The sequence below is a fragment of the Adiantum capillus-veneris genome, chromosome 8 (genome assembly GCF_014529385.1).
Source record: "Adiantum capillus-veneris isolate H3 chromosome 8, ASM1452938v2, whole genome shotgun sequence".
NCBI lineage: Eukaryota > Viridiplantae > Streptophyta > Polypodiopsida > Polypodiales > Pteridaceae > Adiantum > Adiantum capillus-veneris.
The window spans coordinates 24,332,785-24,358,026 of NC_140938.1; the positions used below are offsets into that span (position 1 = coordinate 24,332,785).

General features: G+C 45.8%; 1 protein-coding gene across 10 annotated transcripts in view; it reads right to left on the minus strand.

The window, feature by feature from the left end:
- LOC147451812 (denosine deaminases acting on tRNA) overlaps positions 1 to 25,242 on the minus strand; it is a 205,332-nt gene that overhangs the window by 144,934 nt on the left and 35,156 nt on the right. For 8 of the 10 annotated variants that reach the window (XR_015188832.1, XR_015188829.1, XR_015188831.1 and 5 more), the window contains exons 2-5: positions 23,709 to 23,829; positions 20,036 to 20,202; positions 19,475 to 19,969; positions 18,943 to 19,157 (exon numbers count right to left, since the gene is read on the minus strand). Coding sequence is in view for 6 of the 10 variants with exons in the window: in XM_086517674.1 (XP_086373800.1) it covers positions 18,943 to 19,157; positions 19,475 to 19,969; positions 20,036 to 20,202; positions 23,709 to 23,829 (998 nt within the window). In the remaining 4 variants the exon portion in view is untranslated. Of the gene's footprint in view, positions 1 to 18,942; positions 19,158 to 19,474; positions 19,970 to 20,035; positions 20,203 to 22,104; positions 22,188 to 23,708; positions 23,830 to 25,242 lie in introns of those variants that run through there. The other 2 variants (XM_086517678.1, XM_086517677.1) reach the window with 2 other exon arrangements.

Below are 25,242 nucleotides of genomic sequence, written 5' to 3' on the forward strand. Positions count from 1 at the left end.
GGCAGCAATCCAATTTTCTGAATTCTGTGCTTCATCAAAAGACAGAGGCTCCTCAACATCATGTAAACTAGACACAGCCAAAGCATAACAATCTGATGCATAAGATGCATGGCGAGAGCCTGAACGAGTACGACTAGATAAAGGTGCATCCAATTTACTGTCACGCAAAGTGTGCACTAGCCATTTTGGCATACCTCTAGCCTGCTCATTTTCAGCCCTTTCCTCATCAAGTACATCATGTACATCTGCATCAGTAATAGGCTGTTCTAAAACATTTTCAGAAACCCCCATAGGCTGTACATTTGCCTCATTGGAACTTACATTCGTATTTCCACCACTGAAAAGAGGCAACAAAGTGTCATAAATGTCCTGTGAGCTTACATTAGTGTCTCTAGTACATGACAGCAAGGGCTGAACAGAGTCTTCCACAAACACTACATCCCGTGAAACCAGAATACGTTTTGTTTGCGGATGATACAACCTGTAACCTTTGCTTTCAGCACTATAACCAACAAAAATACATTTGACAGCCTTATCATCCAATTTTCTGCGCTGCACTTGTGGCACCAAAGCATATGCCAAACAGCCAAAAACACGCATGTGCTCAATGGAAGGTTTTCTATCATGCCATGCTTCATATGGAGTAATAGACTGCAAAGCTTTCGTAGGACACCTGTTAAGTACATAAGTGGCACACATGATGGCCTCAAGCCAAAAAGAATGCGGCAAAGCTTGACTTTTGACCATACATCGTGCCATTTCCGTTAGTGACCTGTTTTTCCTCTCAGCAACACCATTTTGCTGAGGTGTATAAGGCACTGTACATTGGTGTTTTATCCCACGACTAGCCAGAAATGCATTAAATTCATGAGACATATACTCCCCCCCTCGATCGGAACGGAGGGTGCCCATAGTACATTTTGAGACATTTTCAGCCATAGCCAAAAATTGTTTGAAGCACATAAAAACTTCGGACTTCGCTTTAAGCGGAAATACCCATGCATGCCTAGAGTAATCATCAATGAAAGTCACGAAGTACAGGTAATTGCCCAAGGACGGAGTTTGCATGGGCCCACAAACATCACTATGCACAAGCTGCAACCTACATGTGGCCCTAACTGAACCATCCTTTGGAAACTTACAACGCTGCATTTTACCCAGAATACAGCCTTCACAAACATGTTTGACAGGTGCTTCAAGAGGCGGCAAAGAAGCAACCATATCAGATTTCTGCAAACGCAGCAAACTGACAAAATTCAGATGACCAAAACGTGCATGCCAAAGTTTTGCATCTGAAATAGCCCTTGAATCTGCAACAGCATTTGCAAAATTTTGTCCACACTTGTCATACAAAGTGAGCTTATACAGCCCACGGCACAAAAGCCCAGATGCAACAATTTCATCACCAAAACTGAGATCATGAACTGTACATCTGTCATCCACAAATTTGACTACAAGTCCAAGTCTAGCAAGTGCGGATAAAGACAAGAGATTCTTCTTGATCCCAGGTACATAAAGTGCATCAACAAGTGTGAAGGAACTGCCATTAGCAGCAGTGAGCACAATCTTTCCAACTCCCTGAACTGGATAAGAGGCGTTGTTGGCACAAGTGACTAAATTCCCATGAGGGACAGACTCGAGAGAGGTAAACAATTCACGATGTGAGGTAATGTGCTTTGTAGCACCACTGTCGAAATACCACACATGTGAATCTGCAGCAACTGACAAGCATGCATCATGGACAGCAGGATTGTAAGTGCACTCTGCGCTAAAAGCCCATTCTGCATCAACATCAGCATCACAATCTCCTTTCACAGAAGACTCAACAATGGCTGCATTTGTAGTGGAACCAGCATTTGCAGTGGAACCACCCTCTTTCTTCTTTAGCCTCTTTGGCCTTCAACTTAGGACACGACTTGATCAAGTGATCATTGGCTTTACAATAATGGCAACGCATCTTCTTTTTGCCCTTATCACCAGAATTGCCAGACGAAGTGCTGCCACCAGAAGCATTAGGAACAGAATTTTTGCCACTCGCAGCAGAACCATAAGAAGTGGCTGCATTACTGTTACCACCCTTTCTTTGAGAAGCAATAAAAGCCTGTTCAACTGCACACTGCCTAGTCCTGTTTTTTCTAGAAAGTGACTCTTGCAACAACAATGTGCATAATGCATCAAACTTGACAACTTCAGGATTTCCTTGGGTCATCAGTCTCCAAGTACTAGCAAAAGTCTGGTAGGAATCTGGTAAGGCATCAAGAACAGTCTGCACAAGGGAACTCTCCAAAATGACTTCACCTGCAGAAATGAGTTGCTCATTGATATCCTTGACACTAGCAAGGAAAGTGTCCATATCATCTTCCTCATGCATAATCTTCGACTCTAGCTCTTTACGTAGCAAAGCAATTTTAGCCTCATTGCGGCTTGCATAAAGACCTGCTAGAATATCCCAAGCCTGTTTTGCAGATTTTGCTGAACGGATGTGAGGAATAATGGTGCGCTTCACAGACAACGCAATCAATGCATGAGCCTGCACATCCTTAACATCCCAACGAGCTTGTTCTGCCGTAGGCAAAACAACTCTAACAGCTGCAATCCTTGCAGCAAGACCTGCAACATCCTCAATATCGCCTACATCTTCAGAACCAGGACGTACATCAATGCCCTGCACAATGTTCCAGACACCTTTTGACACAAGAACATGTTGCATCATATAAGCCCACATAGGGTAGTTGTCCCCATCCAACCTGTCCTCAGCAGCAAACATCTTGAACACATCTGTGTTGTTGTTGTCAGCCATGGTAAATGCTGCACCTGATGTGAAAACTGCCCGAAAATAGGAGAAATGGAGCGGGAACAACTTGTGCTATATAGCACAAACCGTAGAAGACTATAAGGCACCTGTTATGCAGAAAACGGCACAGCCAGAAAATCTGCACAAAATGACGAAATAGCCTGTGCAGTACTGCCCGTAGTGGAAACGGAGGCCGAAATGAGCCCAAATCAAAATTTGTCGACCTACGAATGCTCGCCAAAGCTCACTGAAATCGGAGAAAGTGAGCAGGCGTGTGCTGGAGCAGCTGGCGACTAAGCCCGAGAGGACGTGACCTGCTCTGATACCAATTGTTGGAATTAGGGTTGCAGAGAAACACACACAGCTTGGAGAAGACGAAGGAAGCTCAAGGCACACAATAGAGAGTGTGTTACTTAGTGTGCAATGGAAAGATAGGTAGCCCTAGAGTGATGGGCGTATATACAATGCACGGGGGAAAAAACCTCCTAAAGAGGGAAAAAATGCCCCGGCGGTCCTAGTGTGTTCACACACATCACTACCACATGTATATGGTAACACTTGTGATCCCGTGGTGTGCCTGAAAGACATGAATCAGATGTTCTCTATGTTCTACCTAATTTTTTGAGAAAACTATGATATCGTCAAAGAAAGTGCCAACAAATAGTCTGTACTCTCGAAAAATCATGTCCATCATCCGGTTCAATGTCGCAGGAGCATTGGTTAAGCCAAAAGGCATCACCAAAAACTCAAATAATCCAAAAGTCGTCCGAAAGGTTGTCTTGTAGACGTCTCCTGGTGCGATTCGGATCTGATGATATCCACACTTCAAATCGATCCTGCTAAAGCACGAGGATCCCTGTAATCTGTCGAGTATATCATCGATCCTAGGAATCGGAAATCTGTTCTTGATGGTGATTTTGATGAGAGCTCTATAATCAATGCACATTCTCCAAGATCCGTCTTTCTTCAAAACCAACAACACTGGAGAGCAATACGGTGAAGTACTAGGCTGGACAAGACCCTTTTTCCAAGAGATCTTTCACTTGGTTCATAATCTCTTCATTTTGGGCTCAGCTCACATGGTAAGGTGGCCCGTCCGGTGGCGTGCTTCCAGGTATCAGATCAATGGTAATCAGGACAAGCGGGTGGTAACTCGCCTGGCAGGCCCTCTCATAAGCAATTGGCATGAGTGGAGAAAATCTTGGCGTTCTTTATAAAGTTCAGACATATTTCTCGTATCCTCATCACTCAACTCTTTTATAAAGATCGAGTAAACAAACAGACTGGATTTTATTAATATGGAAATGGCCAAAGCCGATACAATAGAGACAGACTCGCCCTTAAGTTGTACATCGAGTACAATGGTTTTGCCCTTCTCTATGGTCAATATCGCTTTCCTCGCCCCATAGTCGACCGCAGCGTTGTTCTTGTGGTACCAGGGAATTCCCAAGAGAACATCACAATCTTCCAAAGGCATTATGTAAAAGTCCTCATGCCCCAAATACCCCTGACAATGCAATCGAACTTTGCCAATGACAGGTGTAATGGCTACGTCCCTGCCGGGTGCCGCAAGAACTGCCTCTGCAAGTGGTTCCATCCGATCGGGAGTAATCTCGAGCCGCGCCGCCAATTATGGCGAAATGAAGTTGGCCTTGGCTCCTCCATCGAAGAAGATCAGGGCTTCTTGGTCTCTCATTTTGCCCCAAGCTCGATAAAGTCCTGTACTCTCGTCCATCGTGCTGGGATCGGTACCCATGTAATCTCGAACTAGTCTTGTTTTCATCTTGCCTTTTCTTCCACGTTCCTCAAATTGCTCTCGAACTCTCAGGCCTTTCGTCGTCCTTGTCATTCTGTTCTTTCTGTGCCTTCTTACGACACTTCGCGGAGATATGTCCAATTTCCCCGCATCCAAAGCACTTCCCCTCCTTGATGTAGCAAGCCCTCTCTTGAGGAGTGAGTTTGGGTCGTGCATCCTTCTCTTTTTCTGGGTTGCTCTTCCTCTTTCTACTTTCATTTGTCGAAGTTTGTTCGGCTCTTTGCATCATGATCTCATCTGTGGGGTAGATCAAACTTGTTCCAAGCAATGATCTCGGATCTCTATAGGAAGACCCAAGGTAATCGCTCAATCTATTCCTTGACCGAGATCTTCTTAAATGAAGAGGCGGGTACATAAGAGCTCCAGAATCTCTCACAATAAGCGTCCATTGTATCCTTCTTGGTCATCCGAAGATGGTTCCAAACAATTCGTATGTCGCGTTCATACTCTCAAGTCAACCAAGAAGAAATGAAAAGCCTCTTGAATTTCAGCCATTTAACTGGCGCTATCTTGTTTAATAGAAGCGTGGACCACCAAGTTCGAGCATTTCCCTTAAGGTAAGAGACAACGCTTTGAATGTTAGAGTGCTCTGAGTGACGCCCTCTTAAGAAAGCTATGTCAAACTGCTGTACAAAAGACAAAGCCTTCGAAGCATCTCTATAACCAGAAAACGTGTCAAATTTAATTGGCTGTCCACCTTCCTTAAACTCTCGGACTCTCTTGCTTTTGTCTTCCAGAAAGTCGTACTGGTTGGCTTTATAAAAATTCTTCTTCTTTGCGTAAAAGTTGCTGTCATCAGAGTCCGAACTATCTGAAGACCAGTCCTCTGTAGAAATGTCAACCACGAGGCGAGATATAGGCTTCTTTGCCTTTTTCTTGCCCTTTCTGAAGCTTTGCTTTTTGCCTTTTCTGTCTTCTTCGCTCGAGTCAGATGAGCTAGAAGAACTGTCAGAAGAAGCAGAAGAAGAAGAACTAGGTACTCCTTCAAATCGAACACGCTTCTTCTGCTTTCTTGTCTTTTCAAAAGTAGACTGACGACCCAAATAACTTGGGAAGTCAGCACCTTTCTTCTTCTTTTGGTCGTGCTTCTTAGCTTTGTTCTGCGCGTCAAAAAGTTGAGCAATTCGTGTATCAACCACCTCTTCTAATTCTTGCTTTGTACACTTCCTGGGAGTAGGAGGTTTCTTGAGAGTGGGTTTGCGGGGTGGTTTTGTGGTCTTCCGCCACGCGTGTGCACCTCATCGAAAGAAGTGTGGCTCACATATTTTGTAAATTTCGGGTCCTTCGCAAAATTAAGCATCATCTTTGTTGCATCGCCGATCAATTATCGACCTTCCATCTCTTGACGCTCCGCTGGAGTAGGCCGAGACGGGCCGTACTCCTCGCGTGAATCTTCGTTGTGATCCCTTCCCGCATCTCCGGATATAGAGGAAGTCAACTGATCTTTGCCCGAAGCCATAGGTGCCGGTAAAAAGGATCAGATTTCCCGTAGGAGAGAAATCGGCCGCGCTCTGATACCACTGTAATAGACTTGGACACTCCAAGTGGAGAATCTACCACGACACCACAAATAATCACTTCAAAACAGTTCACAGTTCACAATTGATTCAACACTGGCCCGGCAGAGTTCCGTGCCTAGAGATATTGGCCCCAAAGACTGGCGTCCCTTTCGGTATTTATTTTTGTATTAATCTGTGTTCAAAGTACAAGAGTGCAGGCAAGCACTCACACTCAGACTCTAAGTCCCGATGCTCTGAGTTGTGAGGCCCTGCCCACATATTTAAAGATTTACAAAGGGATGCTAAAAAGCAAAGTCCCAAAAGCTTCAAAAGCTGTCCCAAAAGCTTCAAGTAAAAAGCTTTGAAAAATAAAGCAAAAGAGGCTTCCCTCTCTCTGAACCCCTTGCGTAAAATAAAGCAAAAAGGGCTCTCTCTCTCTCTCTCTATCTATCTATCGATCTATCTATATATATATATGCAATTCCATAGACAAAAAGCTGCTGCAAAAAGTGCCACGTCATCAACCTGGATAATCCGCCGTAAATCGCAGGATTCCGTACGGCAATGCCACGTCAGCAGGCTACGCAAGATTCCGATGCCTATTTTCAATAGACTGCATTCCCCGGCTTGTCCATGCCAGTGTGTGTACACATGGGCAGCCACCTCATCACCTTTTGTGACATGATGAGACTCGAGAGAGGGAGGGATCTTGAGAGAGAGAGAGAGAGAGAGAGAGAGAGAGAGAGAGAGAGAGAGAGAGAGGTGGTCAATGGAGCTTCAAGCTTGAGCCTTGAGCGAAAGAGAGGGAGAGGGAGAGAAAGGGAAAAATGGACCTTGAGCCTTGAGGCCCAAGGTAGAGGGAGAGAGCCTTGAGACTTGAGGGTAGAGGGAGAGACGGAACTTCAAAGTTCAAGAGTTAGCCTATGAGGGAGAGATGGAGAGAGGAAGAGTGATGGAGAGATGGAGCTTCAAGCTTGAGCCTTGAGGCTTAAAGCCTTGAGACCGAAGGGAGAAGGAGAGCTTGAGGGAGGGATGATTCATTAGGCTTGAGCAATGAGCTTCAGCCTTGAGGAAGGGATGAGACTTGAGTTTCCAAGCTTGCCCTTGAGGCTTTAAATCCGAGAGCCCTCCCCCTCTCACCAAACGTTCAGAAGGTGCGCAAACCTTGAACGGCTAGATTTTTTTGAAATTTAAAAACGGCTATTTTTTTCAATCTCTGGCCGTACCGGCCATGGTTCCGCCCTACGTTCCGGTTACAGTCTGCAACAGAACGTCGTTCCATTTCCGTTATCGTTCTGGGTGCCAGACTGAGTTGGGAACACATTCCAGGAACTGGAGGGCCCTGTTCCGCCCGTTCCCTGTTACTCTGCCTTAGTCAATAAGATGAAAAGCATTTGTACTCAAACTTACCTACATCCAATACCCTATTGAGCATGAAGATAAAAGTAGCCATAATTTTCAGAGTTGTGCCCGATAGTACCTTTGAGCGAATAGTCTCTGTTCTCATGGAAAAGGATCCCGTACGTACCTTGGAGGACAACATCTATTCACTTCAAGACCATGAGAAGAAGAAGGACCCAAAGAAAGAACTGGAGGAGCATTTGTGGCTTCATCCAACAAGTGCAAGAAGAGTGGAAGAACCAACCATGTTACAAAGGACTGTTACATGAACCCATGCAATATTTGTTTGCAAGAAGAAAGACATCCTCTTTCACATGCTTCAAGAAAGAAGTTCAAAGACCAAGGGAAAGAACTTCAACAACCATTCAAGAGACAAAGGCAAGGGACGAATTCATTTTGTTCAAGACGACGACGACGACCATGACTATCCCAATGAATCTTCTCTACTTCTACATCTTCTAGATCATGTCACTACATTGAGCACTATCTTGATTATGATGATGTGCTCTAGTTGTTGACCCTAGGGAAGAAATAAGCAATCATCTTGTGGACCATGAGCTAATGAATCCATAAAGAACTAGCCATGTGTATTAGTGAATCAAAATGACCCTAGATGACTCATATTTTAGAGTATTTCCCATGACTAGGTTTAAGGGGGGAATTTGTAGGGTAAACCCTAGCCTCTTATCCTCTCTCATGAGGCATACATGCCATACCATCACATGTTATCATGAGCCATAGAAGATACATGAACTACATTGAATGAGCCCATGATCTTATCTCACTTTGGAGACTCTCTCACAAACGCCACACACCCACATCTTCCTCTACAACTTGCAACCCACATCACCTTGTCGACCATGAGCTAATGAATCCATAGAGAACTAGCCATGATGTATTAGTGAATCACAATGACCCTAGATGAATCATATTTTAGAGTCTTTCCCATGACTAGGTTTAAGGGGGGAGTTTGTAGAGTAAACCCTAGCCTCTTATCCCCTCTCATGAGGCATACATGCCATACCATCACATGCTATCCATGAGCCATAGAAGATACATGAACTACACTGAATAAGCCCATGATCTTATCTCACTTTGGAGACTCTCTCACAACTACTTGCAACCCTGCATCACCGCTTGGCGTAGCTCCAAGCCTTCCTCTTTGGGCTATGAAAGCCCCTTGTACTTAGTTCAATTTTCTAGGGACAACCTTGGAGATTGAGGGTCAAACCTTAATCCCGAAGTGGCTTGTTCAGGATCATGAGACTCGATAGGTAGGGGATAGGACTCATATTGATCATGCTGACTGCGGATGCAGGTCCAATATCTTTCTTATTTCAGTGGATGCACTAATGATGACTAGATGTGGATTTCATTGCAGGCCATAGATAAAGCGATAAAAATACCGCAAATCGCTAATGTCTAGGTAAAGTGCTGGCGACTGCATGATGCAAGAAAGCTTACAAGGCTTGGGTCCAGGATATGAACCTCAAAGTCTCTACAACTGAGCAAGTACCCGAGTGGAGCATCCACTAAGAAGCGGCGCACCAAGCCTAAACCACCTAATGCCCCCAATGCTCTACCCACCAATGATAAATGAAAGATGAATAATAGCAAAGCTTGTGGCGAATGATTTGGCTCCCATGCTCTACCCACCAGTGATAAATGAATGATGAATAATGGCAAAGCTTGTGGCGAATGAATTGTGAAATCGAAGAGAACTGCTTTTGAGAGGACACATAGTGAAAAGTATATTATTGCCCACATACTCCTATCCAGTAAATCCAGCCCCTCACCCTGCAACACATGCATCTTCAACCCATGAATCTGTGGAATCCAACCACACAAATAAGCAAACATCACCTACACAAAAAATAAGAATGTCTCAAAAATCTGGAAAGCTTGAAATGCTGCCCATTACAACCCCCAGTAGTCACAACCCTGGTAGCTGATACGCATCAAGACTCCAGCAATCAATCAGCAAGAAACCCCATCCATCGAAGAATCCCATTCAAAAAAATCTCAATCTACTCTGTCAAAAGGCTTCTCAAAGTTGAGAAAAGCAATAGCAGTAGACTGTCCAGACTATTTAGCCACTTGATGGCCTCATGAAAAGTACAACTATTGTCCACGATGCATCTATCCTGTAAAAAACTTATCCGAATCATGAATCAAATCTGTTAGAAAAGGGCACAAAGGAGCCTAATCACAGGGGTCAATATCTTATGCGCAGAAGGGAGGAGAGTGATCATCCACCACTGCCTCAGCAAAGTGCATCCCCTCTCCTTGGTATACCGTATAAGAGACATCCAGCCTGAAGAAAGGGAACCCAATTGCTGTATCAAAATATGCTAAAATTCCTGTAGAAATCTTGTCCTTAAAACAACCCAATAATCCAGACAAAACCGTGGGTCATCATCCCCAAGGCAGGGGGAAAATATCAAGACCGACTTCCAAAAAACTGCTGTGTGCATCATGCATCTGTGACTCATCGAAAAGGCCATCTAAGTGTGACACATATCCAAGGCAATAAATCTAAGGGTGTAGAACCATATCTCCTCCTTGGCAAGAGTGACATCCAAAGTAGAGGCACAGCAGAAAATAGGAAAGATTATTAATTCGTGGCAATGGTCAATACTGAATCCAAGGTCTATATGCAGCAGTCCAGGGCGGCTGTGAAAGCACAGAGGGTAGTCCTTGGCAGTTGCTACTGAAACACACGAAAGAAAACTTTGTTCATCCAAAGAGCTTTGGACACCGAAGCACAATAAGCAAACTCAAACCTTACCTCCTCATGGAGAAACTCCTAACAAGCATGTATCTTACAATCATTCAGATAGTCACCCTAGGGAAACTGTTGGAGTTGCTGTATAGAGCCCAAGACAACATGTAAGCCTCTCTCTCTCTCTCTGTCACGAGGACATGGCAACTGTTAACTATGTCACGAAGACGTGGCAGCTACTAACATTAGTTGTTGGTTTCTTTCCAATGACTTTTGTTTAATTTTTGAGACCCTCTTTTTGAAGTTGCAAATGGTCGGACATTGTATGGCCAATGTGAACGGTAGTTTCACCCGCAGATGGGAAGCTGGTCGGCACTGGAACTCGTATAGTAAAAAGATGTCTAGGCCCGGTTCAAAGTCATCTAGGTCCCCTTGCAGCACTTAATAAGCTGGTGGATACTAGGAAATTAACTCCATAGAGGCACAGTGACAAGGTAGGGTCAGTCAGAGAAAATCACCCGAGAACTGGGCTACATTGCATTTTTGGATATGGTCCCAGTGAAAGATGGTCATCTAAAATGGTCAGATGACTAGTGAGAGTCCAATGGAAGCATCTCCTAAAATTTAGGAAACTACTATTTTGGGCCATGAAATCTGTTCACGTCATTAGCTTCGGAATGACAAGAGGAACATTTCATTACTCTGCCGCTAAGTCAACTGAGCAACCGGTTGAGATATTTTTAGACCAGAAGGTCCAAAGCGGAGAATTAATGCATGAGTGCCACTTGGCACATTTTTGGGCATTTTTCCAACTTAAGAGAGAGAGAGAGAGAGAGAGAGAGAAATGAAATGAAATGAAATGTTATATTAACGTCTTCAAAAAGGCCATAATGACTTATGAGACCAGAAAGTTACAAGGTGGTGGATCTCATACAAAGTCATAGTAACAAAATAACCTAACAACAGTACAAAACAAAGATATATATTATGGGATTCTAGATTGGTCGATGTGAGCTAAGCCGAAAATTAAGCAAAAATGGGCGGCTAGTTGGGATAGCTGAATCACAAAAGATCCAGCATCGGTCAATGGCGAATCTCATCAATTTCCTCCATGGTTAGTAGTCCGACCGGGCGTCGTGCATGTCTGGCCAACGTGCTCTGAATCTTTTGGCGTAGCCTCCGTGGATGCTTTGTAGTCCTGCGCAATCGTGGGCGCCTGGATTTCCCCAGTTCAATCGCTCGGTCAATCAGTGTGCCTCTGGTGTGAGACGAGGGGGAGCTCTGCTGTGGGAGTGGCTCTTGTGACTGTCCCGTGTCTGCTCTGAAGAAGTCTGTAATCCGTCTTTGAGACTCGTTAGCCTCGCCATTAATCAGGCTCTCTCTGTGTCTGCGCAGCTCGAGCAAGAACAAACCCAGGCATCTTTGATCTTCGTATCCCATTACTCTTGAGAGCGGTCCAAAACCCTCTCTAAACAAGCAATGGAAACAGCCTCGTATCTCGTAGTAGACGGGGCAGCAGCATGTATAATGCAGCTCTGTCTCAGGTTCCATGTCACACAAGGGGCATGTCCTGGCCTCTGCTGGTACTCCGCTGTATCTCCCAGTTTCAATCCGCAGCTGGTGAGACGATGTGCGTAACTGGCCAATAGCACACCGTACCCCATGAGACAGGTGGGTATCCATGTATCTGGGTCTCATCACAAAACCATCTTCCGTAAGTTGGAGAAGGTGGTCTCTGTAGAAAGCCATCTTCGTGCCCAGTTCTTGTGCTGGTTGTATCCATGTCCTCCTGGTGTCTAGCTGGGTCAGGTCTTGGCGGATGAGCTTAGTGATCTCCGACTGTGTAAGAATGAGAGATGGTGCATCCAATGAGTACTACAATGGTGGCAGCATGTCTATGCTGAACCCATGCGCCTGAAACCATGATGTCATCTCCCCATACCCGCATGTTGTATCTCCTTGTATGGCTAATTGTCGAGAGGACTCAAGTGCTATGCGAGCATATCTGTCTCAGGGAAGTTCCCATGTGCGGTTTATGAAGGAGACTGATCTGGTGAGCGCCTCTACCACTAGTGGGGGGGCCGCTAGCTCTGCTCGGATAATGGCCCCGTGGTACTGATGCCTTGGCTCTAATGAGCCGCGAGATCATAGAGACAAGAGGTTTCTCCATGTTCCCCCATCCGTCTGTGCGACCTGGCCTCCCGTGGTGATCCAATGAAGGTCCCCCATATCTCAGCCCATAGAGCAATGCTAAGGCCACCAAGGTGTCAGAGAGCCAGAGCTTCGTCCGGAGTTCCTAAAACTGAACCTACGAACACATCCTCTCCAATCTACCCAATGCTGCGTGGGCTCTAGTCAGTCTGGTCTCTACTGCTCTTCTGAGTGAGAATGTGGGTCCAGTAAAAACCACTCCAAGGTAAGTGTAAGCGTCTGTGTACTCCACAGTCTCCTGGCCGTATGTGAATGTAGGTGCTGATCTCCTGATCCACTGTGGGGTGGTATTAAACACCATAACCTTGGTTTTACCAAGGTTGACAGACAAACCACTTTCGTGGGCAAACGTATGCAAAGCATCCAATTGGCGTTGCATTCCCTCTGGGGATTCGGAGATCAACACAATATCGTCCGCATATAACAAAAGTGGAATCCATGTCCCTGCCAACTGTGCACCTTTATCCCCGTCCCTGTCAATGTAGTCAGAAACCTCATTCACAAACATACCGAAAAGAGTAGAAGAGAGCGGGCAACCCTGCTTCACCCCAATAGTGGAGTAAACCCGTATTGAGAGTCCCTCTGGGGTGCGTACATGCCCTACTATTGATCTGTATAATGCCATGATCCCCCAAATGAGCTCTGTGGATACTCCCATTTCCTGTAATCTGCGCATCAATCTAGCTCTGGGTACTATGTCAAAAGCTTTGCGGAAGTCCACAAAGCTACAGTAGATCCGTCTCCCATGAGATCTGCCTTCCTCGATGATGGCCTTGAGTGTCAAGATGTGGTCAAGAGTAGAGAAGCCTCTCTTGAACCCTGCCTGCCCAGTTGCACGCAATCCTTCCCTCTCTGCCCATCTACTCAGTTGTTGCTCAAGAATGGATGCATACAATCTTGCCAGTGTGTGCCCAATCATAATAGTGCGATAATTCCCAGGCTCCATGGGGTCTCCTGATTTGAAGATAGGTACGATCGTAGATGGGCTCCAAGTGTCCGGTAGGCCCTCACACATGGCACGGTTAAACATAACTGCTAGAAGCTCTGCTAGTAAGTCTTTGACATGCATGAAATGCTCAGCGACTAGGCCCTCATGATCATATGCTCTCCCAGTCTTCATCTTGTCGATAGCTTTCTTCACCATCTCAGCGGTGAAAAAGATACATGTGTGTGGGCATGGGTCAAGGGGGTTGGGGAGGGGCGGTTGTCCAGGTACTGTGTACAAAGATGATGCGTATTGACCCCAAGTCTCTGTGGAGGAAATAGCAAGGGGGGGGGGGGGGGGGGGGGGGGGGGGGGGGGGGGGGGGGACTGCTCATGAAAGAGCCGCCACGCCTCACGCGATCCTGCTCGAGTCGAGCCAAAAAAGCCCTCTTCTTCCGCCGCACCAGGCGTCGGAAGTCCATTTGTGATTGTCTGTGAGTGACGTCCCCCAACAGCACCTCCCTCTGAAGTCTGGCTCTAGTCTAGCGGCACTCCTCATCGTACCAGTTGTTCTGAAGCATGCTCCCAGATCGGCGGCTCTGCTCAGGCTGGGTGTGTGGGTATGCTTCTGTTGCTGCCTCATGTAATGTCTGTGTCAGTATAGTAGTTAGCTCCTCCAGAGGTCGCCCCGCGTCCTCAGTGCATAAGCGTCTGTAGATTCCGTCCATGTATACAGAGTCCGTCTCCCTTGTGAATGTGTATCGAGTAGGGGCTGCTACTCGTGGCCTGTGTGCTATACTGAACTGGAAGGAGATGGACATTGACACCAGAGCATGATCCACTGCCACCCCGACCGGTCTTGGCCCAACTGTGAGATCCTGGATACTAGAGATGAGATTCGGTTGTGCCATGACATAGTCCACCATATTGGCTCCATGTCTGTGTGGGAAGCATGTAAAACCTCCCGCAACAGGAAATCTCTGTAGGCCGTTCAAGATGGCCAATCCATGTGCAATGCCCATGTCTATCAGGTGTCGCCCATATTCAATATATTCCATATCGTGTGATAGTCTGGAAAGGCCCGTTTCTGCCACATCTATCTCTCTTAGCATCTCCTCTGAAGTATCATAAAACACTACCTGATGATGGGCAGTCCTAGCATTGAAGTCCTCGAGGATGATAATGTCACCGTCCCTAGAAAACTCCCATATGTCATCATCCAAAATAGAGAAAGGGGACTGTCCTCTGGGTGGTGCATAAACTGATGTACTCGGGGGGAAGTAACAAATAGCTAGATAGAGGTATCTTCCTGTCTCTGCTTTCAGTCTCACCCACATGTACCTAGCCTGCTCGTCCCTGCGGGCTATATGTATCAGTGACTGCAGATCCTCTCTAAATAACACTGCCACTCCTCCCAAGCCCCGCCCTCTGTGCTCTGAGCGTGTCTCCTGTCTGTAGGCTGTCTCCCACCTGTATCCACTGATGTGAGGCATGGATTGCCCAGGGGCCTGGTGTGTCTCAGAGTAGAAGATGATGTCTCTTCCAGTAAAGCTGTCCTCAAAAGCACCCACATCAAGACGCATAGATCCATTGCAGTTCCAGGCAGCTACTTTGAGTGTGGTCCCATAAGTCTCGCACCGTCATGTGGAGCGTCGCTCGAGTATTACCACTTTTCCGTCTCGGTAAAAAGCGATCTTGCCTTTTCTCCTTGCCGCTCTAATCTCCGGCATTACTTCCTTCATATGAGCGATCTGCGAGAGGGTGAGATCATCCCCGAGAAAGATGCAAGTCTCTTTAAAAGTTGGTCTTTTCTTCAAGAATGACTTCTTTGCTTCCATGGAGGGAAAACGGAGGATGAGTGCTCTTTCTTTTGAGGTTTCTCCACTGCCTCGATTTTTCTTTATGTTGCCCACTCTCCATGCCCTTGTGTGTGTCGGCTCATGAATCCCCATCAAGGCTGTGAGTTCTTTTACTTCTTCGTCCACATTGCCTTTGTCTTTAAGACCACAAATTCTCACATGTAAAGCGCGCACCCTTCTCCTCTGCTCCTCCTCTAGTGTCTGGTTAATGATGTTGTTGGGTGTGGACGTGGGCGTTATCTCCTTGTCGTTTCCTTTCTTGGCCACCTTGATCCATTTCTCGGCTTCGTCCGCCTTCTGTTGGGTTTTGGTAAGAACATCCACCCAAGAAGTCGTCATTTCTTTGTGCTGTTCTTCTCCCTCTTTGATGGCCCGTACTTGTTCCTTGATCGTGTTGATTTCTTCGATTACTGAGGGTTGCAGTTCGCCCTCTTCCAGTGTGTTTCTTGATCGGGCTTCGGCAAGTTCTTTCTTGAGTGACGCGATCTCTTCCTCTTGGGTCGTCACTCGATCTTCCAGCGTGCTTATTTTCCTCTCTTGGATCAGCACACGTCCTTCGAGCATGTTTATTGTGCCCCAGAGATTGCGGTTCATCTTGGTAATGGTCTCCGTCATTTCCTCTTTACATTTTTGAATGGCATTCTCTAGGGGGTCGGCTTTATCGTTCATCTTCCTCATGCTTGATCGCCGTCCGCAAGGGGGTTAGATGTACGTGTGCACCCACCCTAGCAACGGGCACGGCAGTTGGGCGTGTGGGGGAGAGTCGGCCGCAAGGGAGTCGCTAGATGCACGTGTGCACCCACCCTAGCGGCGGTCTCGGCGAGTGGTGGAGCGCGAGGCGGTACGGCCCGGGGGAGATAGCGGTAGTTACAGATTGGAGAGAGAGAGAGGGGGGGGGGGGGGGGGGGGGGGGAAGTATGGTAGATAGAGTGGGGGAAAGGGGGGTGGGCGAAAAAAAAAAATCCCTACGCGTAGAGGATAGACATCCTACACGTGAAAGAAAAAGGGGGGGGGGGGGGGGGGGGAGGGGGGGGCAGGTGAGGGGAGAGACAATCTATGCGTAAGAGAGGGGGGGGAGACATATTACGCGTAGAGAATGATGGCACATACTACGCGTAGAGAATGATGGCACATACTACGCGTAGAGAATGGGGGCTAGGACAACGTGCAGCGGGCCGGGGGGGGGGGGGGGGGGGGGGGGGGGGCTCAGCAGGGCGCCACGGTGGTGCAGCGCGCGAGCAGGGCAGGGCAAAGAGCGCGCGAGCTGGCGCAGGCAGCAGTGGGCGCGAGGGCAGCGAGGACGCGAAGAGAGAGAGAGAGAGAGAAGATGAGAGAGAGAGAGAGAGAGAGAGAGAGGGGGGGAGAGAGAGAGAGAGAGTGAGAGAGAGAGAGAAGCATTAAAACAAAATGTTGGCTGCATTTTTCAGCCATATGGTGGATTGTTGCAGGTACCAAAGCTACTGTGTGCTTGCCTACCCTCTTTGTACTGCTCTCTCTCTCTCTCTCTCTCTCTCTCTCTCTCTCTCTCTCTCTCTCTCTCTCTCTCCTCCGTGCAGTTATGTGATGCCCCACAAGAGGGCTTTTCATTTGACCTATGTACAGTTGTGTGGGTTCAGGCGCGATTGCCGAGGCAAGAGCCTCTTGCACAGGTATTGGATTAGCTAGTTGCTAATCCCCGGCATGTACAGGTGAATTCGGAGAGGTTTCACGTGAGAAATCTTGTCCGATTCAAAGGGCATGTAGCCCTACAAGTGCGGGAGCTCGAGGACTTGCTACGGATGCGACCATCTCGCAAAACAGGGAAATACAACCTGCTGTGTATTTTTGCAGGTTTAGGGTTTCAGCCCTAAACGGTCCCTAATACCCCCAGGAGGTCCGGGGACGCGAGGGGACTGCTGTAGAGGTGATTTGGCGCATTTTCAGGGCAGAAAACAGAGAATTCAGCGTGCTGCAGATTCTCGCCAGGTTTTGCAAAGTACCTGTATGCGTCACGAAAGTCATCTATTGCGTGGGGATACTGTCTGTGAAGCGTCCTAGTACAGTTCTAATGCTGCCGAAATCGGGCCAGAACAGCTGGTTTTCAGCCCGGATTATGCGGGACAGCTCGTAGGAAATCACAGGTTTTATTCCCTCTGTCGATACAATAAAGAAATACCGAGAGGGACGCCAGTCTTTGGGGCCAACAAGTGTCGGCGTCTGCTTGGTAGCACTCTAGCTTCCAAGCCGTGTGTGTTTGAAGTATCAATTCCCGTTACAGCTTTTCTTTTGTAAAGTTTCTCTATGTCCTAATGTCTAAAGTAAAGTTTCGGGTGAAAGCCTACGTCTACCGCCCTACGGGCCGGTTTCAATTTCCTCTCTCTGAAGAGCAGACTGCTGTGTGGCAGCAGCAATACAGCACGCCTGACTAGAATGGCAATACATGATGCCAACTAGAGGCCTCGGTCCTGCAGAGCTAGGCCCTCACTACAACAAAATATCCGTTACCTGCTCTCACAGTGACCTATCTGAAAGAATGCACTCCCGAAGACGAGATCCAAAATGCGGTGTCGAGGAACTCTAGGATGTGATATGCATGGACATGGAAGCATAACCAAAGAGGACAGTATCAGCCAGAATGGAGAGCTGCCCTATACGCAAGACCACCCAGTCACCACATACAAGCAGTAAGGCACCCTCCCTGGCACCTAAAGCTCCAGGAGAACTTCAAGGAGCCCAGTTGGTAAAGTGCCAAGCATCGACAACTGTCCTATGCATCCTGCTCAACTAGGGATACAGAGATGACAGAGATACATACACCTCAGTGTGAAACACAGTGCCCACTGCCAAAAGACAGAACGGACGTCTGATCAATAGATGCATTCACCAACATAACACCATGAACTACATCACCAATCTGTTAGGACCCCTGATGGCTCAGCCAGGGACTAATTTCGCATAACAATGCCTTGCCCAAAGCCATCAAGGCCCCACAGAGATACATATACCTCATTGTGAAACACAGTGCCCACTGCCAGCTCCTGGTAAGTTTGTAAAAACCGCCAGATAGCAGTTTCTCCCACCTTTGTGTGTGGGCAAGAGATAACTTGGAGCTGTTGCACTTGTGAAATATACCTAGATGAATCCAGGATAAGTCCAGATTCACCTTCAAAGGAAAGTGCAAGGTGTGAACTCATAGTAGTCATCCACAAGACAAAAAAAGACCATCAGCTCCATCATGCATAGTATTGACTAAATACTACGACATCCCCACTAACGTCGTCAGTGCCCAATAGCGGGTGTTAGAACTAGGTACTAATATTTTGCACCAGCAAAATATCCACAAGGCTGGAATAGGCATGAAGGCTGCAATGGGCTTCAGGACTGCACATTACAGGCAATTTGCTAGCGCACGGCAGCAAGGGAAGTAGTCTTCAGTTGAATTGAGGTTTTGATGCAAGGGCCAATGGGCTATAGATGTGATCAGAAGCCAGCCTCTACTAGTTCAAAATAGGTGACCATACTGCGCACTCATGCCAAATAGATAGGATTTTTGCCAGGCAATCATTCTGTGAAGCTACCAGTATCATTCTTAAGTAACAGAAACAGAAGTCACATAACTGATCTTAATACCAGCTCATTTGCACAAACTGACTTTTCTCAATTTCTTGGACACTGAGGTAACTATTGGTACAAATCACTGCACACAAACTAAGAAGAACCTAGCTACGCAGGCTTACCAAATTTAGTCTGAAAGGAGCGAGACCTTTGAGAGAAGGAGAGTGAAACCGTTCATACAAAGACCATCTCAGAGAGTTCAGCCATTCTTGTGTCTTCTCCCTCATAAGACTGCATGATGGTATTGCTGTGCTGCCTTTCAAGACACATTCGCTCATGCCAACAGTGATACTAGAAAGGTACAATGGCTCACATAATAAACCAGAAAGAAGGGAACCTACAAAATCATAAGACAATTGATTGATGATTTGATGTAAAACCATTATGGTTATTGAACCCTACCTTGTTTTGAAAGGGGCTATTCAACCTGCAAAGAATACTGCCCTTGCAACTATTCTCTGCCTAGGCACATGAACTAGCAGCTTGCAAACGGGGCAGGAAACAAGAAATGGAATTGCAATAGATAGTTTTTTGGTAAATTTCCTGCTTTACACGACTATCACTATTAAATGACTGATGCTGAAAACAAGCTAAGAGAATCACAATGACCACTTAGGTAAATGACTTAACCAAACAGGTGAAATAAGTTCTTACCTTGGACACCTAGCACATTCCACAGTGCAATTTTGTCACTGCAACTCATGGACAAAGTTGTGTCGCCCCGACCAGGTTTTCTTCTCACCACTCCAGTGACTTGTTTGCTGACCACATTTTCTCCTTTGAAATCAACACAACTGTGGCCATCTTTCATGTGAGATATGAAGGCTTTACTTTCCAACTTCTCAGCAGAGCTTGTCTCACAAATTTTGATGGACTTTTGGTGCTGGCCTGTAGAGCATGAATCAGCTTTCTGCTTGGCTGCACACATTTCCGTCCAAGTACCAGTCTTGTCAAACCCAGAAAGCTCTGCTTTTGCACGGCTATCTGTAGCAAATTGCCGCTTGTTACAACCTGCCTTTTGGTAACTTGGCAGCCAATTATCATGGAGGGCGTCCTTTACTGCATTCATTGTCTGGTCCTCACAAGTAGGCATTCTTGAAGTATCTGAGCTCCTGTCTTTGACCTGTGGAAATATACTTGCTTCTCCACCTAAAACACACAAAAGCATTAACCACTAGGCCTTCAGCCATTCCCTTTGTATGAAAATGTACTCACAAGGCAACTGGCTGACGTAAAGATGGAGAGAAGTATTTGTCAAAAGTCTAAATTGTCGTTTTTCATGATCCCATTCAAGAATATTTTTGAAGATTTCTTCATTTTGCAGTCCTGAACTGCTGGAATTTCTAGCTGCTACCAGATGCTCGATATTACAATAGAGAAACCTGCAACAGACAATAAACTAAGGCAATGAAGTTTACATCCCTTTTACATAACAGAAACCAGTTTGAGCCAAAGAAATAAATTCTAGAAGTGAGGGCATCTCAAAGTAGCACAAATGAGGAGACCCGCCATGCACAACCATCCAAGAAGACCTTTTGTCTGCCCTAGGTCTATCGAAGGCAAGTTTTCCTCACCACTGGTACAGAAACTTTCCTGGTTGATCTTATCCCAGCTACATACACAATCTCCCCCCTCACACCGCTTTTGTGGATGGCGCCATTTCTTTTTAAGCACAAAGGTAACACATTTCACTTATGCCATTCCCCGACACACCTCCTTCCTAAAATTCAAAGCCCATCAAGAAAGAGTACCTCAGTAAGAAGTTTCGCTTATTGACAAAATACTTTTAACCCCACAAAGCAAGCTCACTAATGAGCAGCCCAGGGATTGACGGGTATGGCTTTGTTCTTAACACCTACTGAGATTACATTGCCTACCAGATCCTCTTGCTAAGTATCTTGGGAAAGTCTACTCCCGGACATCCACCTTCACTAAGAGCACTTACCAATGTGGCCTGGACAAAAGTAGCAGCAGGAAATGACAGAAGGTGTTTCGGTCTTAGATCTGCCTGAACCAGATGCACCCATTTGACATCCAACTGACCTCCACCTTCACTCAAAAGGCTGACTGATTTGGTGTAGACAAAAGCTTTTCAGTGAGTGACAGGTGTTGACGTCTTTGTAGCAATAGAAACCACCAATTTAACTGCTGAAGATCGGCTCTCAATGTCTCTTGAAAAAACTATGCTTGACAATGGGTCTCATCAAGGAAACAGACTGGCACTCTAAAGGGCAGCAACATACAAACAGAAATCAAATATTAATGTCTAGATTTTCCTCTAGCTTATGACACAAAGTTCACATGGCCTATCATCTGTGAATGAAATCTATCATTTCCCGTGTAGAGTGAAAGAGAGAGGGAGACTGAAAGACACCAAATTGGCCCCAAAGATTAGCGCCTCATTTGGTATTTCTTTATTGTTGCACCTGTAGCAAACCACTACGTCGGAAAGCCATCAAATTATATGACGATTGGCAGATGCGCCAAAGATTCCTAGCGATCTCCTCAATGAATCTGCGAGCTGGGTGTTACCTGGAAAATCCAAATCACTCCCAAGAGATCTAGTGGCCTCTATATCATCGTGGCATGAACTGTCATCTCTGAATGGAATCAATCACTTCACATGCAGAGAAGAGTGAAAGACACAAAATTGGCCCCAAAGATTAGCGCCTGCCTCTTTCCGTAGTTCTTTGCTGTTGCACCTATCGCAAACTACTACGTCAGAAAGCCGTCAAATTAAGAGGATAATTTATAGATGTGCTAAATGGTACTGGCAATCCCCTCAGACAATCAGTGAGCCAAACGTCACTTGGCAACTCCATATCACTCCCGCAAGAGATCTAGCGGCCTGTATACCACGGTGACAACACACCACCCCCCCCCCCCCCCCCCCCCCCCCCCCCCCCCCCCCCCCCCCCCCCCTCGCCCAAAAAAAAAAAAAAACAGAAAACGAAAAAAAATCCCGTGCTGGTCCATACCACCAAGCCTAAAACCGAAGTAGAAAATCAGCTCCAATTTGACCACTCTTCAACGTGCAACCGCTATATGGAAAAATGCCGATTTTCATGTTGCACCATCCCATCAAGTTTCACGAATCTTTCCGTGACAAAAATGAAACTATGCACAAAACGACGCTTCAGCCCTATATTTTGTTGATTTCCACAGCAGTTAAGTGCATAAGCATTATCCACATCATTGCGCATCACAAATGGCAAGACTCATACAAATGGATGGGTATAACAAGTTGAAAATCATGTTTTGGAGAGTTTGCAGCAGTAATCTACATAATAAGGGTGTGGAGGCGCATTCCAATGAGTACCAACACCTGTCGTATGACTTGGGGGAGTTCCGTAGTAGCTGTGTAAACCTGCAAAAGCTACAAAAATCAGCCCTCAAATTAGCCAAAAACTGACTTAGGCGCCCCTGAGCTGCTCCCTTGCTTCTTGCACGGTGACTTGTCTTGCAACTCTTGGACAAATAAATTTTTTCTTCCCATTTAAAAGACAAATATTGTCCTCTAATAAATGCATTTTCATGCTCAACCTTATAACTGAGTCCTGACTTTGTCCACATTTCAAAGGTCATTGAGGCCCATAAACTAGCGCACACCTCCAATTTTAGTTCCAACTGGCTCAAACACAAGCCACATCCTTCTCCATTTCACACTACCCATGCATTGCCCTCAAACCTCCAAATCTTGTCCGGTTGCCTGTTTCAAGTGCTTTGGGGAGAAAGAAGAGAAAATCAAAACAGAAAGAAAACAAGATAAATAGAAACCAAGGTAAATCTTCCAGTGACATAAACAGCCTTATCCGTTGGGGAGATTCATGCCCATGAGCATCCTCCATGTGAACAAGGACCTAAAGAGCTGGTCTAGCTCTACCCCACTTATAGCGTCTTCTTGTAGGCTTTGCCTGTCCTCCTCTAGTCAATGGTAAAGTAAGCATCTACCCCTTTTCAAAACCTTAAGCGATTGTGTTTAATTTACTCTTAAGTAAAGAGTTTCTACCTTGTGCTTTCTACGTTGTGCATTTTATATTTCTAAACCAAAACACCAAAACAAAGTTTCCTTTATTTCTAAACCAAAACACCAAAACAAAGTTTCCTTGATTCTTGAAATGGCTGAAACTCCAAACGCCTCAAACGAAAAGTAATATGTTTCCCTCTCTCCAAATCATTGGAAAATATGCCCCAAATAAACCTTTTTTTGCAAGAATTTACCAGATTTTAAAGGAAGTGTTGAGAAAATAGTTAAAAAGTAGTTCAAGCATTATACTTCAAGGAATAAATAAGCAAGTGGGCGAGCATTACTCAAGCCTCCATGAAATTGCACAATTCCTTGTTGTGATTCTTTTATCTAACATAGAGGCAGCGAAGTGATATTGGAAGATACTATCCATTTCATTTACACACTGAAAACTCCTCAACATTCCGCAGATTTATTTGATTAACGAAAATAGTTCTGATGTTGTCTTCGATTGAATTTACTGCCTTCTATATTTCCCCTAGTTACACACCCCTCTATACAGTATTATCTCATATGGATTAAAAAGTGTGATTTTCATCTTCATTGTATAAGTCTACTCATGTTGTTATGTTGTTTTGTTCCTTGTCTGTTGTGTCTGTCATCTATGGTTTTGATACAGGAGGCTTGTTGTCTTGTTGAGGCAGGCTTGCATACTTCAGAGAGGCCACAACCAAAAAAAAAAAAAAGGAAATGTGTAATGTCTGCTCTTATTGAGCATTAAAAAAGACCAAAAAAAGGAAGTTTATTACTCCTCTGACATCTATTTGCTAACTTATAACTGTTGCAACGTAGCCATGTGGATGCTTCAGCTTAATTCAGGTACAGCCACCATATGCTAATTGTTCATAATGAATGTCTTACTTTAGCAAAGCTCTTCGAGCTATAACTTCAGCATGAGAATCACTAACAATGCCTCCATTTGCCGTCATACGTGCTTTTCCCAAACATTTTGTTCCCGTACCTATAGATATTACCTGTAAATCTACACACAAAGGATTCATTTCATCTCTCTCTCTCTCTCTCTCTCTCTCTCTCTCTCTCTCTCTCTCTCTCTCTCTCTCTCTCTCTCTCTCTCCGCGGAGGGTATGCAGCGACAGTTGGATGCATTACACAAATTTGCAGAGGATACGATTGACTATAAACCTTGGTAAAACCAAGGTTATGGTGTTTAACACCACACCACAGTGGATCACGAGATCAGCACCGACTTTCACATATGGTCAAGAGATTGTAGAGTATATAGATGCATACACTTACCTTGGCTTTGTCTTCACTGGGCCGAGGTTTTCTTTGGGGAGAGCAGCATAGACTAGACAGACTAGAGCTTTTGCGGCCTTGGGACGCTTGGAGAGGATGTGTTCGCAGGTTCAGTTCCAAGAACCTCAGACAAAGTTATGGCTCTTTGATACCTTAGTAGCCTTAGCTATGTTGTATAGGGTGCAGACATGGGGACCTTCTATAGGCCAGGATGGTTGGAGACGTATGGAGAGGCCCTTGGTATCTATGATCTCTCGATTGATCAGAGCCAAGGCCTCTATACCACGCTATCATTCAAGCAGAGCTAGCTGCCCCTCCTATGGAGATTGAGGCGGTTACTAGACCAATCTCCTTTGTGCACAGCTTGTGGGTTACTACTAGAGACAGATATGCTAGACTGGCCCTTGAGTCTTCCAGATAGTTAGCTCTTCAGGGGGACACTTCATGCTGGTAAGCACAGATGACATCATGGTTTCAAACGCATGGTTTCACCATGGACAGGCTGCCCCCTTTCCAGTACTCTCTTCAGGCACCCTCCATGTCTCTTACATGGGTGGAGATTACTAGACTCGTTCGTCAAGACCTGATCCAACTGGATACCAGGAGGACATGGATAGAGCCGCCACAGCAGTTGGGCACGAGGATGGCTTTCTATAGAGAGCATCTTCTCCACCTCACAGGAGATGGGTTTGTGATTCGACCAAGCTACATGGACACACATATGTCTCATGGTTTGCGGTGTATCATTGGTCAGATACGCACATCCTCACATCAGCTGGAGATTGAGACTGGTAGATTTACAGGGATACCAGCAGACAGTAAGGTATGCCGCTTATGCCAGTTAGACCCAGAGACGGCGCTACATTACATATGTCATTGCACAGTGTACTATGAGATACGGGGCCTTTTCCATTGCTTATTCAGAGAGCGTTTCGGTCATTTCTCTAGGGTCATGAGTTATGAGGATCAGAGATGTCTTGGGCTATATCTACTTGAGTTACATAGAGTAACCGGCCTATTATCTTCAAAAAGGGCGGTAGACTTTACTTCAAACCTTGATTTAGCTTTCACCCATTTAATTTGTGGCCCACTTTACCTGTACTTTCAAGACACAACAAAGGGGAAAGGGATACAGGCT